This window comes from Bombus huntii, chromosome 8, assembly GCF_024542735.1.
Source record: "Bombus huntii isolate Logan2020A chromosome 8, iyBomHunt1.1, whole genome shotgun sequence".
NCBI lineage: Eukaryota > Metazoa > Arthropoda > Insecta > Hymenoptera > Apidae > Bombus > Bombus huntii.
The window spans coordinates 7616628-7637275 of NC_066245.1; the positions used below are offsets into that span (position 1 = coordinate 7616628).

Consider the following 20648-nt stretch of genomic DNA (forward strand, 5'->3'; position numbering starts at 1 on the left):
CGAGAGGATACTTCGCAAACGTGTGCGAACGTACGTGCATTACGTGCTAACAGATACTTCGATATTTACCCGTAGGTTGAAGCAACAACGCGAACGCGCGCACTTGTGTCATGGGAAAGGTCATTTAAAAATGTTAGCTCTCTCGGCAGGTTAGCACAAGGCAACATTAGCAGAATAGAATTGTCGTTACCTCATATAAACGAGACAGATCGGCGGTTATTTCATCGGTGAGTTAATCTCGAGGGTGATAAGGCTCGATGAGACGCTTTCACGTTACCTCATCATCGAGGATGAGTAAAATCGTTCCAAATATGTAGAAAGCCGGTAAGCCGTAGGCCAAGTCTCTTTATGAAAACTCTCTCATGGATCTCTTTGTTTTCGTTTGAGGAAAAATGGGGTAATATTATTGCAATTAGTTAAAGACCTTTGGTAATTAAACAGAACGAACGGGAAAAGGAGGTCGACGGTCACACGGTCCGTCGTATCTGTCAAAGTAGATTGCAGACGTTTTCGTAGCAATCAACTCCGGTAAAGGTTGGCTCACACCTTTCCCGATGCTAATTGTTTATGATCCACAAGTGTAAACAGTCGTGTTCTCCTTTATACGAGAAAGCTTGTTTCAGTCGCGCGATTTTTACGTGTCAATGACATCGTGTACTACCATTGAAAGTCAGCCGCGTCTGTAGCGTCTGATACGTTTCAACGATACCCGTTCTAATCGAGCGTCAAAGCAGAACGTTAAAGGAGAACCACGCGATCGATTAATCGGAACAAACGATCCGTCGTTTAATGAATTACAAACTCGAACACGAACCACTCTACCTTACCAAGGCGAGACGTTATGTCACGAAACGAGGTTGCTGATCTTGAGAACGGGCCAGGAGGCTTAGGCGACGCTGAATTCTCGCGATCTCGCGTTGCATATTACACCCGACGATTATAACAGACAGGAATCATTGCACGTGACGCGTGGCGTTACATAACCAGACCGGGCTATGTGTATATTAGCTGAAAAGGCTTACGTGTACACATTCTAGCCCGAAGAGCTTGGATTAACGAATTGACGCCTGAAACTTTCCTTTCCTTATAAGACAAACCGGAGAAAACGGAGTCGGCGGTGCTTAAATTAAGGTCCCTTCTCGCCATTAGACGTAAAAGGAGACTCTAGTTCCCGTTTAGTTCTATAACATCCCGTGCAGGATTACTCCCAGTCGGTTATTCAATCCGTTGGCAAATATTTTCTATCTCCATATCCATGACGTTGATTTAACACTAGAACTACTGACCTGTATTGTGTTATCTAAACATATTTTACATAAACATAGTTGCGATTGAAGTCGTATGACAGGGAATATAAATTTTTGTATATGTTTAGTAATCGCAAAGAAGACAAAAGATCTGAAAAATAATATTATTTCAGGGCGATAGGACGAACCTAGCGTTAAATAAGACACCGATATTGACTCAACGTGTCACTATTTTTATGAACGAAGATCCATCATCTATGGATCTTACCTACAAATGTCGCTCTACGATCATATTAGAGCGTTGAAAATTATAGTCCATCCTGACACAGATTCCATGCATAACTGTAGTTCCAAACAATTAATTTCTGGTGGCCACTTCTCCGGCCGCAGCGAATGCATCGTGCGCATCGAAGCAGCACGAATAATCCAACAAAATAAAAGAACCCCGGTTAGACCGGAATTCGCCGATACAAATATAGATATAACAAGACTCGGCTATAACAACGAATTAAAACGATGTTTTCGATGCTCGTTAAAATCGGGCAAAACCCGATAGGTTTAGACTTTCTCCAGGAAAAAAACTCGTCGTGGTTCGGTGAAAATACCGATAGAAACAATCGTCTGATAGCAAAACGAGAAACAAACACGGATAACGATAGAAAGCGTTATGGCGGGGAGTGGATTTGCGGTTTTGCGGAAAACCTTGCGAGCTAGTCCGCGGGATAAATCGGCTGTAATTTTGTGACCTGTCGATGAATCTCTGTACACGAATCTTTGTGTCCGTCACGGACAATTCAATGAAATCACTCTGATAGCCGGAAAACGGTCCAACTACGTTTATTTCACCTTCGTTCGTCCAGTAATTTGCCAATCTGTGATGGGACGCGACGTTTCCAATGGTTCGCGTCGATTTAGAAAGCGCCGTAAACTCGATGGTCGACTGCGAGCAAAATGACTGCAATTAACGCGACTGGGCTTCGCATCGATCGTGCCACGTATCTCTCTAGCGTTTAAAATCCAACGAAACCAATTGGAGGACAGGAATTTTTTGTTTGCTCGTCTAATTTATCCGAGTTGCTCGAACGAGAAACATCGATAGAAAATCATTCGATTTCCAATAGATACGTTTAATGCTCGTCCAATGATAAACGATATTATCATCGTTAAGTTGGAAAGTCGAATGTGTACGTTCCACCTGTATTTTGTCGTCTCGGATTATCGCGCAGCATATGCTTTAAGAAAGCGTAGGTAGGCCGTATTTAAACGAAAGTGACCGTGTGCTTGACGGTAATACAAATTACGATCGAGATTGTATTCTAGTAAATCGAAGGTTTCTACGAGTCGTCACGATCATCGATTAAAAGATCATCGGTTGATCGATGTGTCGGAGAAAGTTGTTCGTGGAACAAAATCAAAGTTAATCGACAGCTTGGATTGATTTGATAAAGATAATGGAAGTCACGGCTACGTTCTACTCCAATTAGGTGAACGGTGCAAGGTCGATAACCAGTGGCTAAACATCGAACTTTGTTGCCGCTAATGGGTGTCACTGACCCGCTGACACACTCTTCCAAGTGCACGCGCGTTTCTTGCTGGCTCGCGTGTTTCTCCGCGGATACTTTTATAGTAGACCAGCGTATGTCAACGACCGTGCGTCTGTCGATCCGTACTCCGATAGCTGGTGCTGCAAAAAGGGAAAAACTCAAAGCCAAGAAGAATCGGGTTGAAGGATTTATTGGCCCCCTGGTCCCATCGATCAGGCGAGACCGAGGTCGATTTTATCTGTATTTATGCTCGATACGTATGACCGTTCCTGATATAATAAAAATAAATACGTGGGTGTCCAGTTCGGCCATCCGAGATTTATGGCTTTTGACAAGGATATCTCTCTTACCGGTCATCTATCTTCCGCGGTAGTCAAAACAGAATGCACGAGGTTCTACTTTCACAGGGAACCAGGCGAGTCTCGTCGCGTAATCGCCATTCTGACACCGAGGATTCTTGCGTTTAATTATTCGACGCGTAATAAAAATAAAAATTAACGAACAGATACGATCACGGTACGTCGTAACGCGTTACTTTCCATCGCGTGAAAGCGAATCTTCTGTTTCATAAGTCGAAAAAAAAAGCGAATGGATACCGACACGGAAGAATCAATGTTCGCGTTACAACGTGACTGATTCTATTCGTAAGAACGGATCAACCGCGGAGTACATCGCTCAAACAGGAAAGTTAACGAGAAACGCGTGGAAAAAGCGGCAATTTTTGTCGGGTCACGAGTTACATTTCAGATTCGTTTCCTAACAAGCAAAGGGAAATCGTTCGATCCTGCCCGCATTTTAATTGAAACATATACGGGTTTTCACTCGATTATTTCACGCTGCTCGAAAAAGAGCCGAGAATTTTGCAAACATTGCCTCATCGTTGCCTTTCCTTCGCAATCCGTTCGACCTCGTACACGCTTCGAACGCGTAAATTCTTTTGCCCGATGAAAAATGTCGTTCCCGGAACGCGGAACGAGACAACAAAAGTAACTCTGTTAACGAGCCACGAGTTGCACCCTTTGAAAAGTTACTCGAACCGCGCGGATACGCTTTTCGCATAACAAGCACAAATTGCTGAACAACGAAGAAGCTCGAAGCTAACGAGGAAATATTTGCCTCGCTCCGGAATACATTTGCATTTTATGAAGTTTCGAGGAGTCGGAGAGACGAGGCGCCGTTCAGACTCGACCTGTGAAAATTATCAACCGACCTAGCCTAGGTATTCCCGTTAGACACGCAGCAAGAAATAATTTACCATTCTATCGGCATTGTGCCGCATTAAACGCCATAATCGGGTGCCTAGAGACGAACTGAAAACTTTACGGCTGTCAGATGATCACCGTTACCGTTCACCGCAAACATGGCAACGAGCATTGTGTTTCTCTTCGTCCGTATCTTTCGACGTTTACTCCTTTCCCCTTGCAGCTACGAGGACGAGCACAACGACGACGACGACGACGACGACGAAAAGAAACACTTAACGAGGCCCGTAAATCGTTCGCGTTCCAAAAGAATAGCGGAAACAAAGCGCGATCCGTAACATTCCTCTTTCACTTACCGCAGAGAGAGTCTCCAGGTTCTTTGATCGATACGTCGCATCATTTATCATGATTGAACATTGGACGTGTTTGAAACGGTCGATCATGGCGTCGATCCTTTTTCATCTTGCATTCCTCTCTTTCTTTTTATTTAATGTGAAAGATAAACGTCGATAACAATGAATAAATCATGCTCCTCCTTATCCAGACTATGAACTCGATTAAATCGTTCGTTAAAGGTGGATGTTAAGTTTCGTTCAGACTGTGCCTGTTCTCTCCGATCGTTAAAGTCACCGATAGGAACAATGATCCAGTGAACTTTAAAGAGATCGGCCCTCCATCGTACTTTTCCGCGTAGCCGTTCTTTTCCCCGACCGGTGCGAAGGGCATATCCAATAAATGAGAATATCGGAAATATCTCAAGGCCAGTACCGGCCGTTCAATATAGAGTTAATTGCAAATAGAAGAACGCGGAGGGAACTTGATTACAGTAATTCCGTTCTTTGATCACCGATATCCGGTTTATCGACTTCGCCAACCGTCTGAGGCGCTATATAATTTTTCACTCACCTCGAGGACGATTAGCAAAAAGGACGGATAGAGAAATCGTTCTGAAGATGTTAGAACAGCTGTATAATCGAAGCTCTTTGATATCGATACAACGTGGTAATGTTAAGCCATTACATACTAAATACCGAGTCGTGTTTCAGCGCACCATCCAGAATGCTAATTACCAGCTAATGAATTTGGAAAATCTGAAATAAAAGTAACGGATATTAATGATTTTATGCGATATCTTCTTATTGAACCGCATTACCACGACGGGTATCGACTTCCAAATAAATGATTCTGAACATTGCAGAACAAAACTACGTTTGCAACGCAGGTGCGGTACGTAATTGGTTAATACCGATCGTTTTCTCGTGAAAATCGAATAAAATGGAAAAGCACGATTCGTCGAGAAAGTCACAGAATACCTTTAGCATTATGTGAGGGGAAAACGATTAATCGTCTCGCTATATCCAAGGCATAATATACTAGAATCAAAGCTGAAAATAGCGCGAGTAGATCAATGACCGCGAACGGGAGGATAGATCGATCAAAGGCGCGGATTCTCGAGATCGAATGGAACGAGATCGGTGGCGCGTGAAGGGAAGAAACATGAAACACGCCCGATTCCGAAGCGTTGCCCTTTTCCTCTCTCTGTTGGTCTATCTGTGCTCGTTGCACACGATCTCGATTCGTGTTCCTCGAGGCTCTCCGGCTCGAGCGTAGTTAAAGCGGCAATTCGGCCGTAACGAAAATGAATTTTACTCTGCTCGAAATTGTGACGCGACGCGTGATCCACGATAACAGAGCCAGTTGTGCTTGAGACAGCATAAACGAGCGCAATTTCGCGTCGTGTACACTTAACGATATCAATTACGTTGTTCCCTGGACGACGCACGGATGCCGACGACGTGCGATCAACGAATACAATGCGATAACTTTGAAATTTGTTGTTCACAGTTCCTTCGCGATTTATTACGGCGATTCTCGCAGTTTCTTAGCAAAGCGAAACTTTATAGATCGCAAGAAACGAACGTTTTTTTATGGCCAAGATAAAAGGTAAATAGGTTTTAAATATACATACAGGCAGCTTGTTGCTCGAGCGTGTACATCAAGCGTAGCAATACGGTAAAATAAGATGGATAATTTATTCCCTCGATTAATTTTGCTTTAACATGATGTTCGTCTGCTACTCTTTTCAAAGTTTCTCGAACGCGCCCCACACCGTGACGAAACAGGAACCAGAAAAACCTGTAATCGCGACTTTTCTGAAATACAAGTTCGCCTGATCTTGCCATTAATCGCGGTATACGTCGTTCATTGCACGGCTGCGTGGATTCCTACATGAACGGGCTACGAACGTATTCACCAAGAGCGAGCTCGGAGGAAAATTCTTGTAATCGAGGTAGCCCATTGCGCTACGCGAAACGTCAATTAGGAAACCAGTTGGTTTCCTCGTTATTACCGGGAATCGGTTAATCGTTATTATTCCGTCCCTCCAGCAACGTTTATCTCGTTCTTTACGTAATAGGCCACTTCATTCACAAAACCGTTTCGCGAGTCAACGAAAGATTCGTTTGAAAACACCGATATCGGCTTTCATTGTCAGTTTACGAGCAATTCCACGTTACACAGAACTTTTGTACGACGACTCTACGATACTTTAATACTCCGTCGATCGATTCAGCTTCGTAGAAGCAACTGTTACAACTGTTTCTTTTCGTTGCCAATGGAAAATTCGCAGTATCGAAAGAATTTACCGTTCCTCCGGGTCGTAAATATTAATCGTATTACCTTCGTAGCTTGGTCGGATTAAAATTAATATTTCAACCTGACCCGAACGTTTCTGCGGCTCGATGTTTACGATCGACCTGCGACTTGGAGGCACAGTTTTTCACGATCTCCTTGAAACACAGATAAAATGGAAAGTATCGCGTGGCTGTGGACGCTCGGTCGTGACCCAACGTCTTCTACGAGCGATCTAACAGGAGGCGAGGAACGAGACACGAGAGGACAAGAATACTCGTCAGGGCGTGTCTTTTCCGTGTTCTCTGTAACTTCCATCGACTTTCTCTACATTGTTTGCGCGCTGGACGTTCCGGGCATCCCTTCGAACCGCGTGCACGGGACCAATACGAAAGCACGAGCTGGCGCAATTATGCGAGAAACTCGTGTCACGAATCGGAAGAAAAAAGACGAGCGAAAATGTACTGAACGCGAGTCAATAATTGCGCGCATCGTCCGATCGATTGCGCGCGCCACGTTCTCACCGGAGGTACACAATAAAGAGAACAATAAAGTCTGCTCGGGCTTGGGAAGGGCATCATGAACATACTCGTGTCTTTCTTCTTCTTTTCTCTTCTTCTCTTTTTTTTTCCTTTCGAACCTCGCGCGCATATCGCCGTAGCTTTCTCCGTGCCGAACGACGAACTTAACCCAGAATCGACGGACCCTTCGCGCGTTTCATAATTATCATAAAGCGTGAATAGAATGCCGAGCCGATAATTCGAGGGTCCTGTTATCTCGCTACGTGCACACATGCACGAACGATCGGTATTCAAGCGAGCGTCTGTCGAGCATTGTAATGGTACCGATGATACAGCTGCTCGATACGAGTGACTCGTCGAATCATAATCCGGAAAATCGGACTTTTTACAACGATAACTTACGTCAAGCGAATCGCGAAGATTTCTCGAATATCGAAACTTCGTACGAGGTTGCCACACGAGGTTGTTAGCGTAACACCGTGGCTTATTAAGAAACGAAATAATTTCGTGGAAAGGCTTAACGTTAATTATTATTGTACAACAACGTTCTCTGCTTTCCCTCCAAAAACAGTTAAACACGTTAACCAGCCTGAGGAACTTCTTCCTCGTTTTTCGTCCTTTCGTTACTCGTTAGCTCGTCGCGAAGGGAACTGATTGGCATAAAATATGAACCGAATGCGGGATTCGACGCGAAGTAAACGCGCGGTAATGGCCGTGCACGAGAGCTCTCTTTGACGAGCTGCTACGCTCAGACGGTAGCAGCTACCAGTATTAGCGTTGGAAGGTGTGGAGGAAAGTTCGTGACAGTCGTAACACTTTCGTGGCTGGATCGTTAAGTAGCGATATCGACGACAATAACGGTATGCCCGAGTATATCGATGGCCTGGCCTCTTGTCGCGGGAACCTCCTTGAGAATCTACGCGCGTCCATTGTCCTCGAGATTACATAAGAGATTACGTTCCTCGCGGTCTTGAAACTTTTCAACGACCTCTACTCGGTTTCTAGATCGCTCGCGGGATGCTCGTTATCGCGTCATCGACGCGTCTTATCGATATCGGACCATGAAAGGATTAATGAAACCATTGTTAACAATGTACTAACTCCGTAGATAGAATCTCGACAGCTTTGAGCTTTTCTTTTCCCTATCATCTCACCTTCTCCACTCCACGTTGCATTTCCATGCATATAAATCACTGGTTACGGTTATCGGAGCAGCACTTTTTGTGTTCGCACGATCCTTTTCAGGTCGGCTTAACATTTGTGCCGTCTTGGCCGGACGATAGAAATACGGAGCAGTCGAACAAAAGCAGCAAGGGTTGAAGGGATCGTCAGGTGAACGCATTTTGGAGAGATGCTCAGAAACGAGGGCATAGAGGCGCGTTTACCGAGCTGTCGAGAAGTGGAGGCAAGCATCGGAGGGAGTTGTTGAAAACCTACGGCAGCGTGACTGTTTTCCGACGCGTTTGAAAGAGCGGGTCTTTAATAAAAGCAACTACGACTTCCTTAAGAACGTCGCGAGGAACACGTTAAAAATGCGTTAACAGCTTGTAACGAGTACCTACCTTTCGTGTCAGTGATCCCACCGGCCGAGAAATCTCGTGGATCTTAGTAGGTGTCGTCGACAGGTATTTCACCTTGCCGCCCCAGGGGGTAGAGCTCCTCTTCTTTGTAGTACTTTTCCCTTATCTAGCGGATCGCCGATCAGATCGGAGACTGGTCTTTCAAGATCGAACTCGACGCGATATCACGCCGAGTCGCCAACGTTTCGTTGCTTCGGTATATATATGCACGTCCCTTATTACCGTCCAATAAGGAAATTTGTAATTTTCCGATAATTGCGAACGCAAGGTGCACCCATTGCCGAGGCAAAATGGTAATCACGTCGTAAATAGTCGCATGTAAATTGACTGGGATAGGAAGCCTTCGTCGGTTTGCGTTTTGTGTAGAGCGTAGTCTGCCCGAAATGATATCCTCTAAAAAGAGGAAAGCAAAAGCCCTGCAGGTTCGTAGGAAAGTGCAGACGATGGAATTCTCTTTCGCCTTCGGTAACGTTCACGAAGAGCAAAAAGGAAGGGAGCAAGAACGAGTACAAGGTGGAATAAAGATAGAAGAGAAAGAAGACGAGCTCTCCAGCTAGTCGGAGTAGTTTTAAACTAGTGTCTCGTTCTTTCTAATGACTGTCATTTACCTGGTGTCATTCTCGTGTTCCACTGCATCCGACAACCTACGACGTCCCTTCATACTGCACGTAATCTTTTCAATGTCCGAGACAAGACGGATTCCCGACGTCATTAGGGAGCATAAAGTGTCTTTCTTTCCTTGTTTCATCCGCCTGCCCCACCCTGCGCGTCTCCTTTCTATCTTTCGTCTTTTTCGTCGTCTGCGGTGGAATTTGCTTCGACTCCTCCGCTTCGTCGTTCCTTCCTCGACGATTGCGCAGGCCAATAGTGCGCCAGGTGTGGTCATTAATTTCGCAGGAGACTGTGGAAAAAGACCGCGAGATCCGAACAAAGATTGTTTCGAGTCGGACTGCGCGGCTCTCCGACCGCCGACTGAAACGAGCATTTTTGCAGGACAATTATTCGCGAAGGTGAGTCGCGTCGTTGACACAGAATTGCTGTAATTCCTCTTCCCAGACCGTGCACAAATTTTCCGACCGTTTTGCCGTCCGTCCCCAAGCAGGAAAACGTTCGTCCGCGATTTTAATTCTTCTTCCTGCGAATCTTGCTAGATGTTACGAAACATTTCATATTTCTGTAACGCATACGGTAACCCAAATGCAGCTTCTAAAACCGCACATTATACAATTATACGTATTTGTGAAAAATACAATCCCTCTATATCGAACCGCTATGAATATAGAACGGTTTTCAAACTTTTATTCCGAGCGATAAGCACAAACTGAACAAAGACTTAGTTTCATTCTCAAATTTTAAAGTTAAACTTATCCGCCACATTTTAAGATTCTTCTTGAATAATTGCGAATTTCCCGGAGATATATAGGAACGTACAAACACGTAGGATATTCTATTACCGGTGGTAATTACCTGGGTAGCAGTAAAATCCAGAGGAGACGGAAATCAATGGAAAGCGTTTAAACCACTGCCATCCTCACCATCCCCGTAAGCTATTCCAGACGCGCGTCGCGACTACCACAGATATGCAACCAATACCCGCTATATTATATTCGATGGTGCACATGTCTATTCCGTAGACACCAAACATATTCGACGTTTTCTTTTTGGATTTTTTAACGGTATACAAAGGCGCGCTAGTAGATCGATAATAACGAAACGCATAAATTATTTTACTTCGCGAAATAAATACGGGAGAATACCCTTAACGGATGACTAGAGTAAAACGATGCCCTTTATACATATAATTCAGTCTCAATGACTAACTGTTCCTTCTGTCACACCACTCCCATTGTATCCTCGGGCCAAGAAACGTTTCTGTCCGTGATGTGTCGCGTTTCCGACTGCGTTTCGTGACCTGCGAACGTATATGCAAATTCGTACTTTTACGAATACAACCAAAGAAACGGTACAAAAGGAAGAATATGAAAGCAAGTATTATACCAAATACACATTATATAGTGCGCTCTATTACGTTTTTGTATCTTGAAATTTTACATCCGCACTATACTGGTGACGTATCGACATATCTCAACATCGCTAAATACGACTAAGATTTTTTACTGAGTTGCGAATAGTCGCCGGTTATTAGCGAGAGGGACTCTGGTCTCGTGTGATTTCGCCGAGCGTGGAACGCATAGGAATAATACCGAGAAAGTAATGTTGCTCGCTTTACGTAACGAAAAAGACGAGACTCGTTAACGCGGTTAAATCCAGGATAAAATTATATCGCGAGTAAAGCGTACTCGTGAATTCATTCGGCTAAATGAATCGCGCTCCACTTTCCGTCCGAGCTGCTGATACGATTCACCGAACAATACGTGTAATGACGGTGACTCGTAATTCGATTCGTGCCACCGAATCCACTTTCTTTTTCCAGCATTTTGTACTTCGTTAATTATCGTGCGATTAAATCCAATGCCAAATAACATCGATCGGACGAGATTGAGTTTTAATTGGTTTTCGCAGGTCGGGTGGTGCATCCGGCACGGGTAGTGCTGGGATGGTACCATCGACCGGTGGAGGTCCTGGAAATCCAACAGGAGGCGGCAGGATGGCCGTCATCGGTGTGACTAGGAACGTCAGGCTGAGACGGCGTGGAGCGTCTGGATTTGGCTTTTCTCTTCGTGGTGGCAGAGAGTACGCAGCCGGATTTTACGTGAGCGACGTGCAACCTGGCAGCGAAGCTCACAGAAATGGATTAAGGGTAATGAAGTCACAAATTGTAGTTACATTTCTGTAATTGCTATCGGTACACCGAAGATATTTGTGTAAATTCAAATTTTTATGCACGTAATTGAAGCACGATCCATTAAATATTATAATGATTACTATATCTTGATTGTTTTACTTATTTCTGCATATTATGTGCATTGTTGGGATTTACGATGTTTCATAAATGCGCAAACATCCACATGCACCTACCGTGCCGGCCAAAAATTTGAGATCCGTTTCCTGGTTGTACTTACATTTTGTCCCTCGCTAATTTCATTAATCGTTTAAGTTGAAGTTTATTAATTTTTAACCGTTTAATTCATCGATTGTTAAATATCCATTGGAAATTAACGTTGCCGATATCGATAGTTGTAAATTTCCTTTACAACGACAAATTTTTTATTGAAGGTTACTTCGAGATAAACTTTTCTATTTTTTTTTTTTTTAATTCTCCGGGGGAAACACGTAGCGATTTCAAACTTTTGCCTGGTGGTATAGCTATTCGTATAACATTCGTCAAGAGATACGAATCGATTCCGTAATTACGAAACTACGGTTTCTGCTCTATTTCGTTAACCGTGTATTCTATTTTTCGTTTCACTTTGTTTTTTTACTTTCAGGTCGGTGATCAGATCATAAGGGTGAACGGGTATCCGGTTGAGGACGCAGTCCATCAGGAAGTGGCACTTCTGGCAAAAAACCAGCAAGTGCTCGTTCTCAAGATTCGAAGTAATTACTCGCATTCTTTTCCTCTTTTTTCTTTTTTTTTTTTTTTTAATTCTCTCAACTCCAGAATACACGCGAACAACTTATACTGATTGCTCGTATTTTATTGTTTCAGGCGTGGGAATGATACCTGTGAAAGAGTAAGTACCGATCGCTCATTAAAAATTCTGCAAGGCTCTGGCGTTAGTCCGCGGAGTGTTTCCTCGTTATAAAAGTACTTTATGATTCGCAAAGCAACCCGAACGATCCGGTCACCTGGCACATGGTGCAGCAGCAACAGCAGCAGCTACAGTACAACGAAACTGGTTTGGGTGCCGTTCCGAGCACCGAAGTCAGGATTCGAATTCTCGTCGGCGAGAAGGGTCGCCTCGGGTGTGGTGTTTGCAGAGGCATCGTGCCAGGCCTCACAGTTCAGGTTAATTATACATAGTTTCTCGCTGACATTTGATAGTAATTTCGTAACTCTCCAGTGTTTAATTTCAATTACTTTCAATTTCCACTTAAATGGCGATAGTAAAATTGATCTTGTTCGGTCAAATTACCGTGGATACGGAATAGCACGATATAACAGAGGATCGAGAATTAATTGAATAAAATTCATTTAGGGCACCAGAGACGATGGACCAGCCAGAGCAGCGGGCTTGAAAGCCGGCGACATTATAATTTGGTGCAACGGCCAGCGTCTCACTGATCTTCCGTTCGAAAGAGCCATCGAGGTAATGAGAAGCTCCGCCGTTCTCGACCTCATAGTGCAACGACCCACGCCGAATCACCTTTACGACTGCCCTGAACCATTATGGACCCGTGGCTCGAGCGGTTACGATTCTGAAACGTCGAGTATGGCTGCAGCCAGCCCACAGCCGCAGAATCCTTCTTACTCGCCGCAGCATCATCACGACCCTAGAATGCATCATCGATACCCTCGCGATGACGTTTGCAACCGAAATGGAAGGTTAGTAAGACGAAGAGCAAATGGTATTTGTGAAAAACTCGAACACTCAAAAGTCTATATGATATGGAAAAATATACGAAATATGTAAAGTAAAGCGATCCTCTCGTTAACATTTAGAAAGCAAAAGAAATCTCTATGTAGATTTCGTTCCTGCAATGCAAACATCTATGGTCTACTTATGTCATTTTATTTCTCTAACGTTAGGTAATTGATTGCGTAGATTACAAAACCAAAACAAATAGGCAGAGTAATATATACAGAATCAGAAATTTGTTTCACTTTCCCGTCTAATCAAGATAAATGCCTTGCAATGGTAAAGAAGTGTCTGTAATTAGTTACGTGCATAACTCTGATGTAACGTTTAAACGACCATATTGTAACACGATTATTATGCCATAGCCTGAACCGTTGTACGTAATTACGATTAACAAGGACCAGCTAAACTGTTCTTTGCCATAGAATCGGGCTAGATACAGTAGCTCGCGCAGTTTATGGCATTGGATAAGTCTCTCTCTCTCTCTCTCTTTCGTTACCGGCCGTTATCATGTGGCATCGACGAATTTGCACCAAGGAGAAAGTCGGTCTATTAATAGGACAGTCGGTGATAACGATCGTAGCACCGGGGAACAGGACGAATTCCTGACCGCCTCATAAACGTTCATCCTGTTCTTAACCCTCGTTCCTTTACGTCTTGCTTCCTCACGATGTTGTATAATTGGAATTAGAAAGTAGTACCGTTTGATGCAAAAATTACTGGTAACACGTGACCGTGAATATTGCAGGATTTGTTGCCCGCTTGCCCTGTCCACCAGCAGCTGCAGCTCCGCGGAATGGGCTCACGTGGATCAGGTACGAATTCTTATTCAAAAAATGGATCGTAATTTTTATGAAAAATTTAAAAATGCTGAAGAGCGATACTCGTTCGATTGAAAAATAGAGAGACGCTAAGCGACGGTAATTGATTGGTTCGCAGGCTCAGGAATGGTCTCGAAGACCAAATAACACCACGGTGATCCGTATCAATCAGAGCCAGAACCAAAACCACAGGTTCGTAGGTGCACCAGGTCGTCCGAACTCGCGTGGTAATTACGAAGATGATATCGATAACGAGCCTCTGTACGATCCTGTGGCACCAAGAATCGATTACGAAGTCCACGATTTCGACGCTAATCCGAGAGACGAAGCGAATCGTCGTTTGGCTTATCGAAGGGACAATATGCGGCAACAGGACGTCATTTACGATGGTCCAGCCGATGATATGCCTCCCTATCATGGATCCAAAGTGAGTTACTCTTGTGTTAATAGGTATTGTTCTTCTAATATCTAGCGCTCGCTCTTTGATAATTAACGAGTATTCGATCAGCGCTTTCTACCTCCGAGTCTTCTCATAATCATCGCGATTATCTTGATCGAATTAACGTAATGATCAGTGTATAGTAGCCTAGAGCCATCGACGCGGCTTAATTAAAAAGAGAAACGATCGTAGAGGTACGGTGATTGTACGTTCGAACGTTGGACTGAGAGGACTCTTGTTAAACTTTTGTCACAGGAAAATGGCACACAGGACGGAGATAGGAAAACGATAACGACCGTGGAGATCCACCAAACTGTATGCCCACCAGCACCGCCGCCACCTCTTCCTTATAAATGGTCCGGAGGTACGTTAAAATAATTCGAGAAAATACACGTAAGATCTATCGATACGACACATATGGCAAATCGTCATTTTTTTCTATCGTTAGAAAATTCCTGAAGCAAAAGTGTCATTGATACACGCGGTTTCTCGTTTCGATCTCGTACCGAAGATACTTTTAAAACGTTAAAAGTCTTTTTCTTGCTTGAAACAAAGGCGAGATTGTGACATGAAAAAGTCAAGAATCGCAGTAGCGTCAAACGCTGACACTTTCTAAATAAGAAACAGCGTTCTAAATTATTAAGATCCTTTCGTAATACCTCGCAATACTTCGGACTTTAACAACACGTGTTAAAGTCAACTTCTAAAACGCGCATCATAAAGTAACGTGAAATGCGTTTCTATCCTTACAGACACGAAGCCAATGAACGCGAAGGGTATGCAAATGGGTAGCACAATGTCTATGGGCAGTACAGGCTCGACGGAAACGGAGTCGAGCCTCGAGTCTTCCTGCAGCAAGGACTCCGCTTCGACTTCTTCGTCCTTATCGACGTCCTCCTGCGAGCCACCGTCGACAGTTTCGTTCGGCTCGATCACTGCCACCTCGACCGGGACCAATAAAACCAATGACACCGCGGCCACCGCGGCCACCGCAACGCCCCGCAATTGCGCCACAAGGACATCGCCGATAGCCTGCACCGATCTAAGCACTGCCATCACTCAGGAATTGCAGAGGCGGGCGCAGCAGGTAGGAGAGCCGCGACTTTTCCTCTTCGCGAAACCTATACACCGCTTGGATCGCATTACCTGCTTGTTTATGCGCATTACCGGGCGTGTTACCGGAATTTGAATTTTTATATCGACCGATTCTCCGTGGAGATTCTTTGGATTTTTCTCGCCTTCGGAGTCTTTGTGGCGAGAGTGGCGCCTATCTGGCGCGGCAATATTTTTGTTGTTTCAATTGGAATTTAGATCACCGTTCAATGCCGGTATTATTTTATAAACGTGGCATTTTTCTTGCGACCGATGACTCGTATTGCACATGCGATCTTATCGGATCGAAGATTAAAATAATTATGTCAAACAGGTAACAATAAACAATAAAGAAGTCTGATTATTACACGATTATAAATTTCGATATAAAGTAAGTAAATAATTCATGCTTAGTAAATAATTTACTTTTGTCGTATAGCAACAAAAATTGTAATAATCAACAAGCTATATTATATGGAAATTTATACTTGTGTCTCTATTTTAGTATGGGTAATTTTCTTTACACTTTGCGATATCTCGTGCGTCATCTGCAAAGATAATTGTTTTCTTCCCAATAGATAAGATTTTGGTTCTTTCAACGTGTCTCCATGGTGGCGATAATAGTAACATTAGTAAGGTTTCATTCATCATAAGGGACGTTCTGTTCCTTGGACAACCGAGTTACGCATGTAGATTCCTTATCGTCGACAAATCGCTTATCACTCATTCCGTCTAACTCGATCGAGACTTTCTCACAGTGTGACTAATTCTGCATCGATCAAATATTGCGTCACAAAATATTGATTACCGATGGTATATTTATAGGCGATCGTGATGTGTGAGCGTATTTAATGCATCGTCTCTTTCAGAGGAACATGAACAACGCCGCGAAAATGGAAGCAGGAAAGGAGAAAACTGCGGAGCCGCGGAAGCCACAAAACCCGGAAGCTCTGAGGGCGCAAGAACAGAAAGTTACGCACGATAAGGTAGTCGATATTTGTGATCTTACACAAACTGCGATAAGAGCAACGTTCCGTTAATCTTTGTTCGATTTTTCTTAAATCTACATGTCGTAGCATGATATAACATAAACGTCGAAATTGGTTCAAGTGTACGATCCAAGACAATAGGATTCCGATGAATTCAACGATCTTTTACCGCGCGACATTTGAACTTTAACTAGACTCCGTCGAATTGCAGGATACCAGTGCATTCATAACGTCGCTGTACTCGTAAGTTGAGCATTCGTATCACGCGTTCACTTGCCTCGTACGAGAGCCTGATTCTCATATCGCGAACACCCACACGATTCCTCCCGTGACATCCTAACTCTTGTCAGTTACACTTAACGGGCGAAAAGTTCATTCACTGGCTACGTCGTAAAACGTTGAAATTGAAATTACGACCGGTTGATCTCTCGTTCGATGGGTGAACGATCTAATCTCGTAAAAATCTAATCGGTGTTAGATCGGCGATGAAAACGAAACGATTCGACCAAGGATTGTTTTTCTCGATAGATAAAGGAGAAACGCTCGTTAATAGGTGCAGAAGAAATAAAAGGAGCGATTAATACGCCGTGCAGATACTGAAAAGCGTTTGTACGTCGATAACGAGTAGAGAGCCAGCCTAATTAAAAATTACAGCGTGATGTTGCAAACGATCGAACTTTCGTAGATGAGCGTTCGAACGACGATTCACAGACGCGCAGCTCGCTCGTACGCGTTTCGCGAGTTCAGTTTGCGACCGAACGCGCATTGAGCGCGCCGTAAATTTTACCGTGTGACCTCTTTGTTCTCGATCGATTAAGTTCGGTGCTTAATCCTCGGTCAGAGGAATAATATTAATAATAAAGGAACAGTAAAGACGCGATAACACACGTATTAAATTGTTTACAGCTAATGGAGGAGTTCAAGCGTGCCCATCGAAAGATGTTCAACAGCGCTCAGCAAAAAGTTCATTTCTCCGATCAGGCGCCGGAGCAGGTAAGAAAATGATAAGCTTATCTTTGCGGTACATGAACGATCTACTTGTATACTTGAATACGTGATTTTCCTTGATTTATCTAATAACCTCGTGATATTTGCGTGAACGTGACTGTTTCGTTTCTTTTATTGCGATAATTAGAATATATCTTATAGCAACATCTACTATACCTTAGTTACATACTTTTTCGAACGATTTCGTTTCTGATATTATTAATTGAATGGCAAAGGAAGATTTAAGATAATTAAGTGACCGGTGTAAAAGAAGTAAAAGTAGAAGAAAAATTGTATAGATGGAGAAATTTCTTTTTTATTAAAGTTTCTATTATAATCGTACGCGTAATGCACGCCGTTCAAGTACAACGTTTAGTACTTTCACCGTTTCCTTTCTTCGACGAGGAAGACGTTACAGCTTCTGATTACACGAAAAGACTTCAAGTCTAGAATAAAATTTCTCGGTTGCGATCGCGAACTAATCAAAGGAAGGGGGAGCAGGGAGGACGATACTCCTCGTACGTATCGCACGATGGAAAGAGCGGAACTAAGGATATACACGTATGCGGTTAATTAAAAATCCTATTAGCCACTCTTGGAAATGAATTCGCGATGGAAATGTATGTATCTCGGCGATATACTTGTAATACGCTGCTTGGCAACCGAGCGTGGAAATTAAATATTGATACAAAAAGAAGGCGGTAACCGGGGGAAGTTTGGAGAAAAATACGCGGAACAAAGCAAATAACGTGGTTTCGGGGCATATTCTTCCAATTCTCGAGGCGATACGCTATACCGTGCTCTCTTGCGTCGTTTTTAATTACACAACCTTCTTCCCGAAGATCTGCCAAAGTAAATAGATAACGAGTCTCAAGATTACGAAGACTTCGCAGCCAGTCATTGTCTGCACGAGTCTCGAAACACACTGAACGTGTGTGCAGCGCAATACGCTCAGCTGCACCTGAATTTATGTACAAGCTGCGTTTATTAACTGTTATACACTCGCGTATCGTTCGAACTGACGACCGGCGGCGATATAGAGACCGATCTTCCTCTCTTACAGTCACGTAAGTCTCACCGTTCTGTTCTCAGTCCGGCTGAATCTGCCGCGCGATACGAACACTGGATCCGTACTAGTCGTTTCGCGGCCGGGCAATACTAAATCACGCCCTTAATTGAATCGCGGTTAGCTAATTAAGCCTGACAACTGATTACGATACGATAGAAGTATTCGTGCGGGGGAAGCAGCTAGTGCTTTCTAAATCGGCTTTGTTCGCTGCAACGATTCCGCTAATTAACGATCTACTAATCGACCGATCATCGATTGTCCTCTACAACAATTTCGCCGTAGAAAGACTCGAGTGAATTATTACTACCTCGCGACGTTTCTGCGCTTCCTAGAAACGCGTGAATTATCGTAGAATCGATGACTCATTACATAATCGACTTATCGGCGGGTGATCGGTGCTGTTAAACGGACGTTCGACGGTAGCGGAACAGTCGATCGTTGGTTGCCGGCTCGTTCGAACACAAGTGGACGCGATCGTCTGTCGCAAGGATTTTTCCTTATGTTGGTCGACGTTGCACGTTGATTTCCTTCGAATTGCAACGTGTAAAATAATAGAGCTTACATAAGAGCGCGAGTTACGCTCGTGACTGTTTTCAACCGACTCGAATCGTGGCGTGCGATTGGTTTCAAGGTGGCCACTGCGGAACACCGCGAAATGCGGTTCGCTTGTGATTAACGAAAAAGCGGTGCCGCACTTGGCGTTACGCTGCAGCTGGTAATTCGCGTAGACGCGCGTAATTCGCGAAAAGTACCGACGACGACGACAACGAAGATTAGTTCTCGTCGCGACCTCGAGTTCCACGACCGTGTGCGAGTGCTCTTCGAAAGGCTGTTCGTTAACGGAGTCGGAAGTGATTTACAAAAAGACGGTTGAAATTGAACCGTTATGCGCCGCTGCCACGGCTGTTGCTACTAGCGAAGGAAAGTTAATCGAAGGAAAAATGCTAGGCTTTTGAAACCGAAGACATGAACGGTTTGCTGAGCAACGGTGAACGGAGGAGTCGCGTGTTGGTTACTATTACGCCTTACAATGTTAGTTATCAAGTTTATCTGACCGATTAGCATTGAATCTACATTTTTGAACGAAGAATCGTCTAGAATACCTAAAGTGGAAAAAATTAAATATATACGTTCATAATCTTAACTAAATTCCGAAACAACCTTCGGTAGATTGAATAGATTAAAACATAGTATCTATAAAATTAAATATGTATCGTTCGACTTCTTTTTGCGCTGTATAAATTCCTAAATTTGTCATTGCTTATCTTAATCTCATTAAACTGTCACCAGGAGCAAGAAAAAAGGGTATTGAACACATCGACAGTGCCGACAAACAATATACCGCCGGCACCTCCAGCACCACCAGCACCTCCAGCACCTCCGGCGCCTGTAGCGCCTGTAGCGCCTCCAGCACCACCGGCTCCACCCCCGCTTCCTCTTCTTTCGAAGACCAAAAGCGCCGAGGATTCCGTGGAGATGCAAAGCATAGAGTCATTTAAGTTGAAAGAGGCTCCAAACCCAGTGATTCCAAAGCCACCGCCAACTTACTTCCCCATACAAAATAATTCTACGGTCACGTCGAACGGAAGTCCTCGACACGGTACCGGAAACAAGCCACAAGTGAATGGAAAGGAAACGTCGCCGAGTCCCGTGCCGGAAATGACAAAAGCAGCCGTATCTCCGGCAGCTGCAAACGCACCGAACTTGAAACCAGCCCCTGGAAAAGTCGCCATTAGGATAGGCGCCTACGAAGGGGAAGCTAAACAACCGTCTAAGCTCGACTTCCTGTCGCAGCAGTCTCGATCAGATAGAAACGGCACGGATGAATTGGCGAATGGGCCAGTGGTGTCGAGATTGCAGAACGAATTGGCTGCAACGTTACAAAGATCGAACTTAAGAAGAAAGACTGACGGGGTGAGTGGAATTTTTGTTTTATCAATTTCGAAAGGTAAACGAAGGTCGAAACATGTAAAATGTCATTATGTCGTTTGGCTGATAAGCGCGATGCTTAGTGTAGGTAGTCAATTAAGTCGCCAGCCACGAAA

General features: G+C 44.0%; 1 protein-coding gene across 2 annotated transcripts in view; it reads left to right on the top strand.

Moving 5' to 3' along the window:
* LOC126868649 (uncharacterized) overlaps positions 1-20648 on the top strand; it is a 37434-nt gene that overhangs the window by 16054 nt on the left and 732 nt on the right. For both annotated transcript variants that reach the window (XR_007690671.1, XM_050624375.1), the window contains exons 2-13: positions 11249-11486; positions 12115-12223; positions 12336-12360; positions 12455-12635; positions 12826-13172; positions 13955-14021; positions 14146-14454; positions 14722-14830; positions 15219-15553; positions 16428-16544; positions 17454-17540; positions 19894-20517. Coding sequence is in view for 1 of the 2 variants with exons in the window: in XM_050624375.1 (XP_050480332.1) it covers positions 11249-11486; positions 12115-12223; positions 12336-12360; positions 12455-12635; positions 12826-13172; positions 13955-14021; positions 14146-14454; positions 14722-14830; positions 15219-15553; positions 16428-16544; positions 17454-17540; positions 19894-20517 (2548 nt within the window). In the remaining variant the exon portion in view is untranslated. The remainder of the gene's footprint in view (positions 1-11248; positions 11487-12114; positions 12224-12335; positions 12361-12454; positions 12636-12825; positions 13173-13954; positions 14022-14145; positions 14455-14721; positions 14831-15218; positions 15554-16427; positions 16545-17453; positions 17541-19893; positions 20518-20648) is intronic.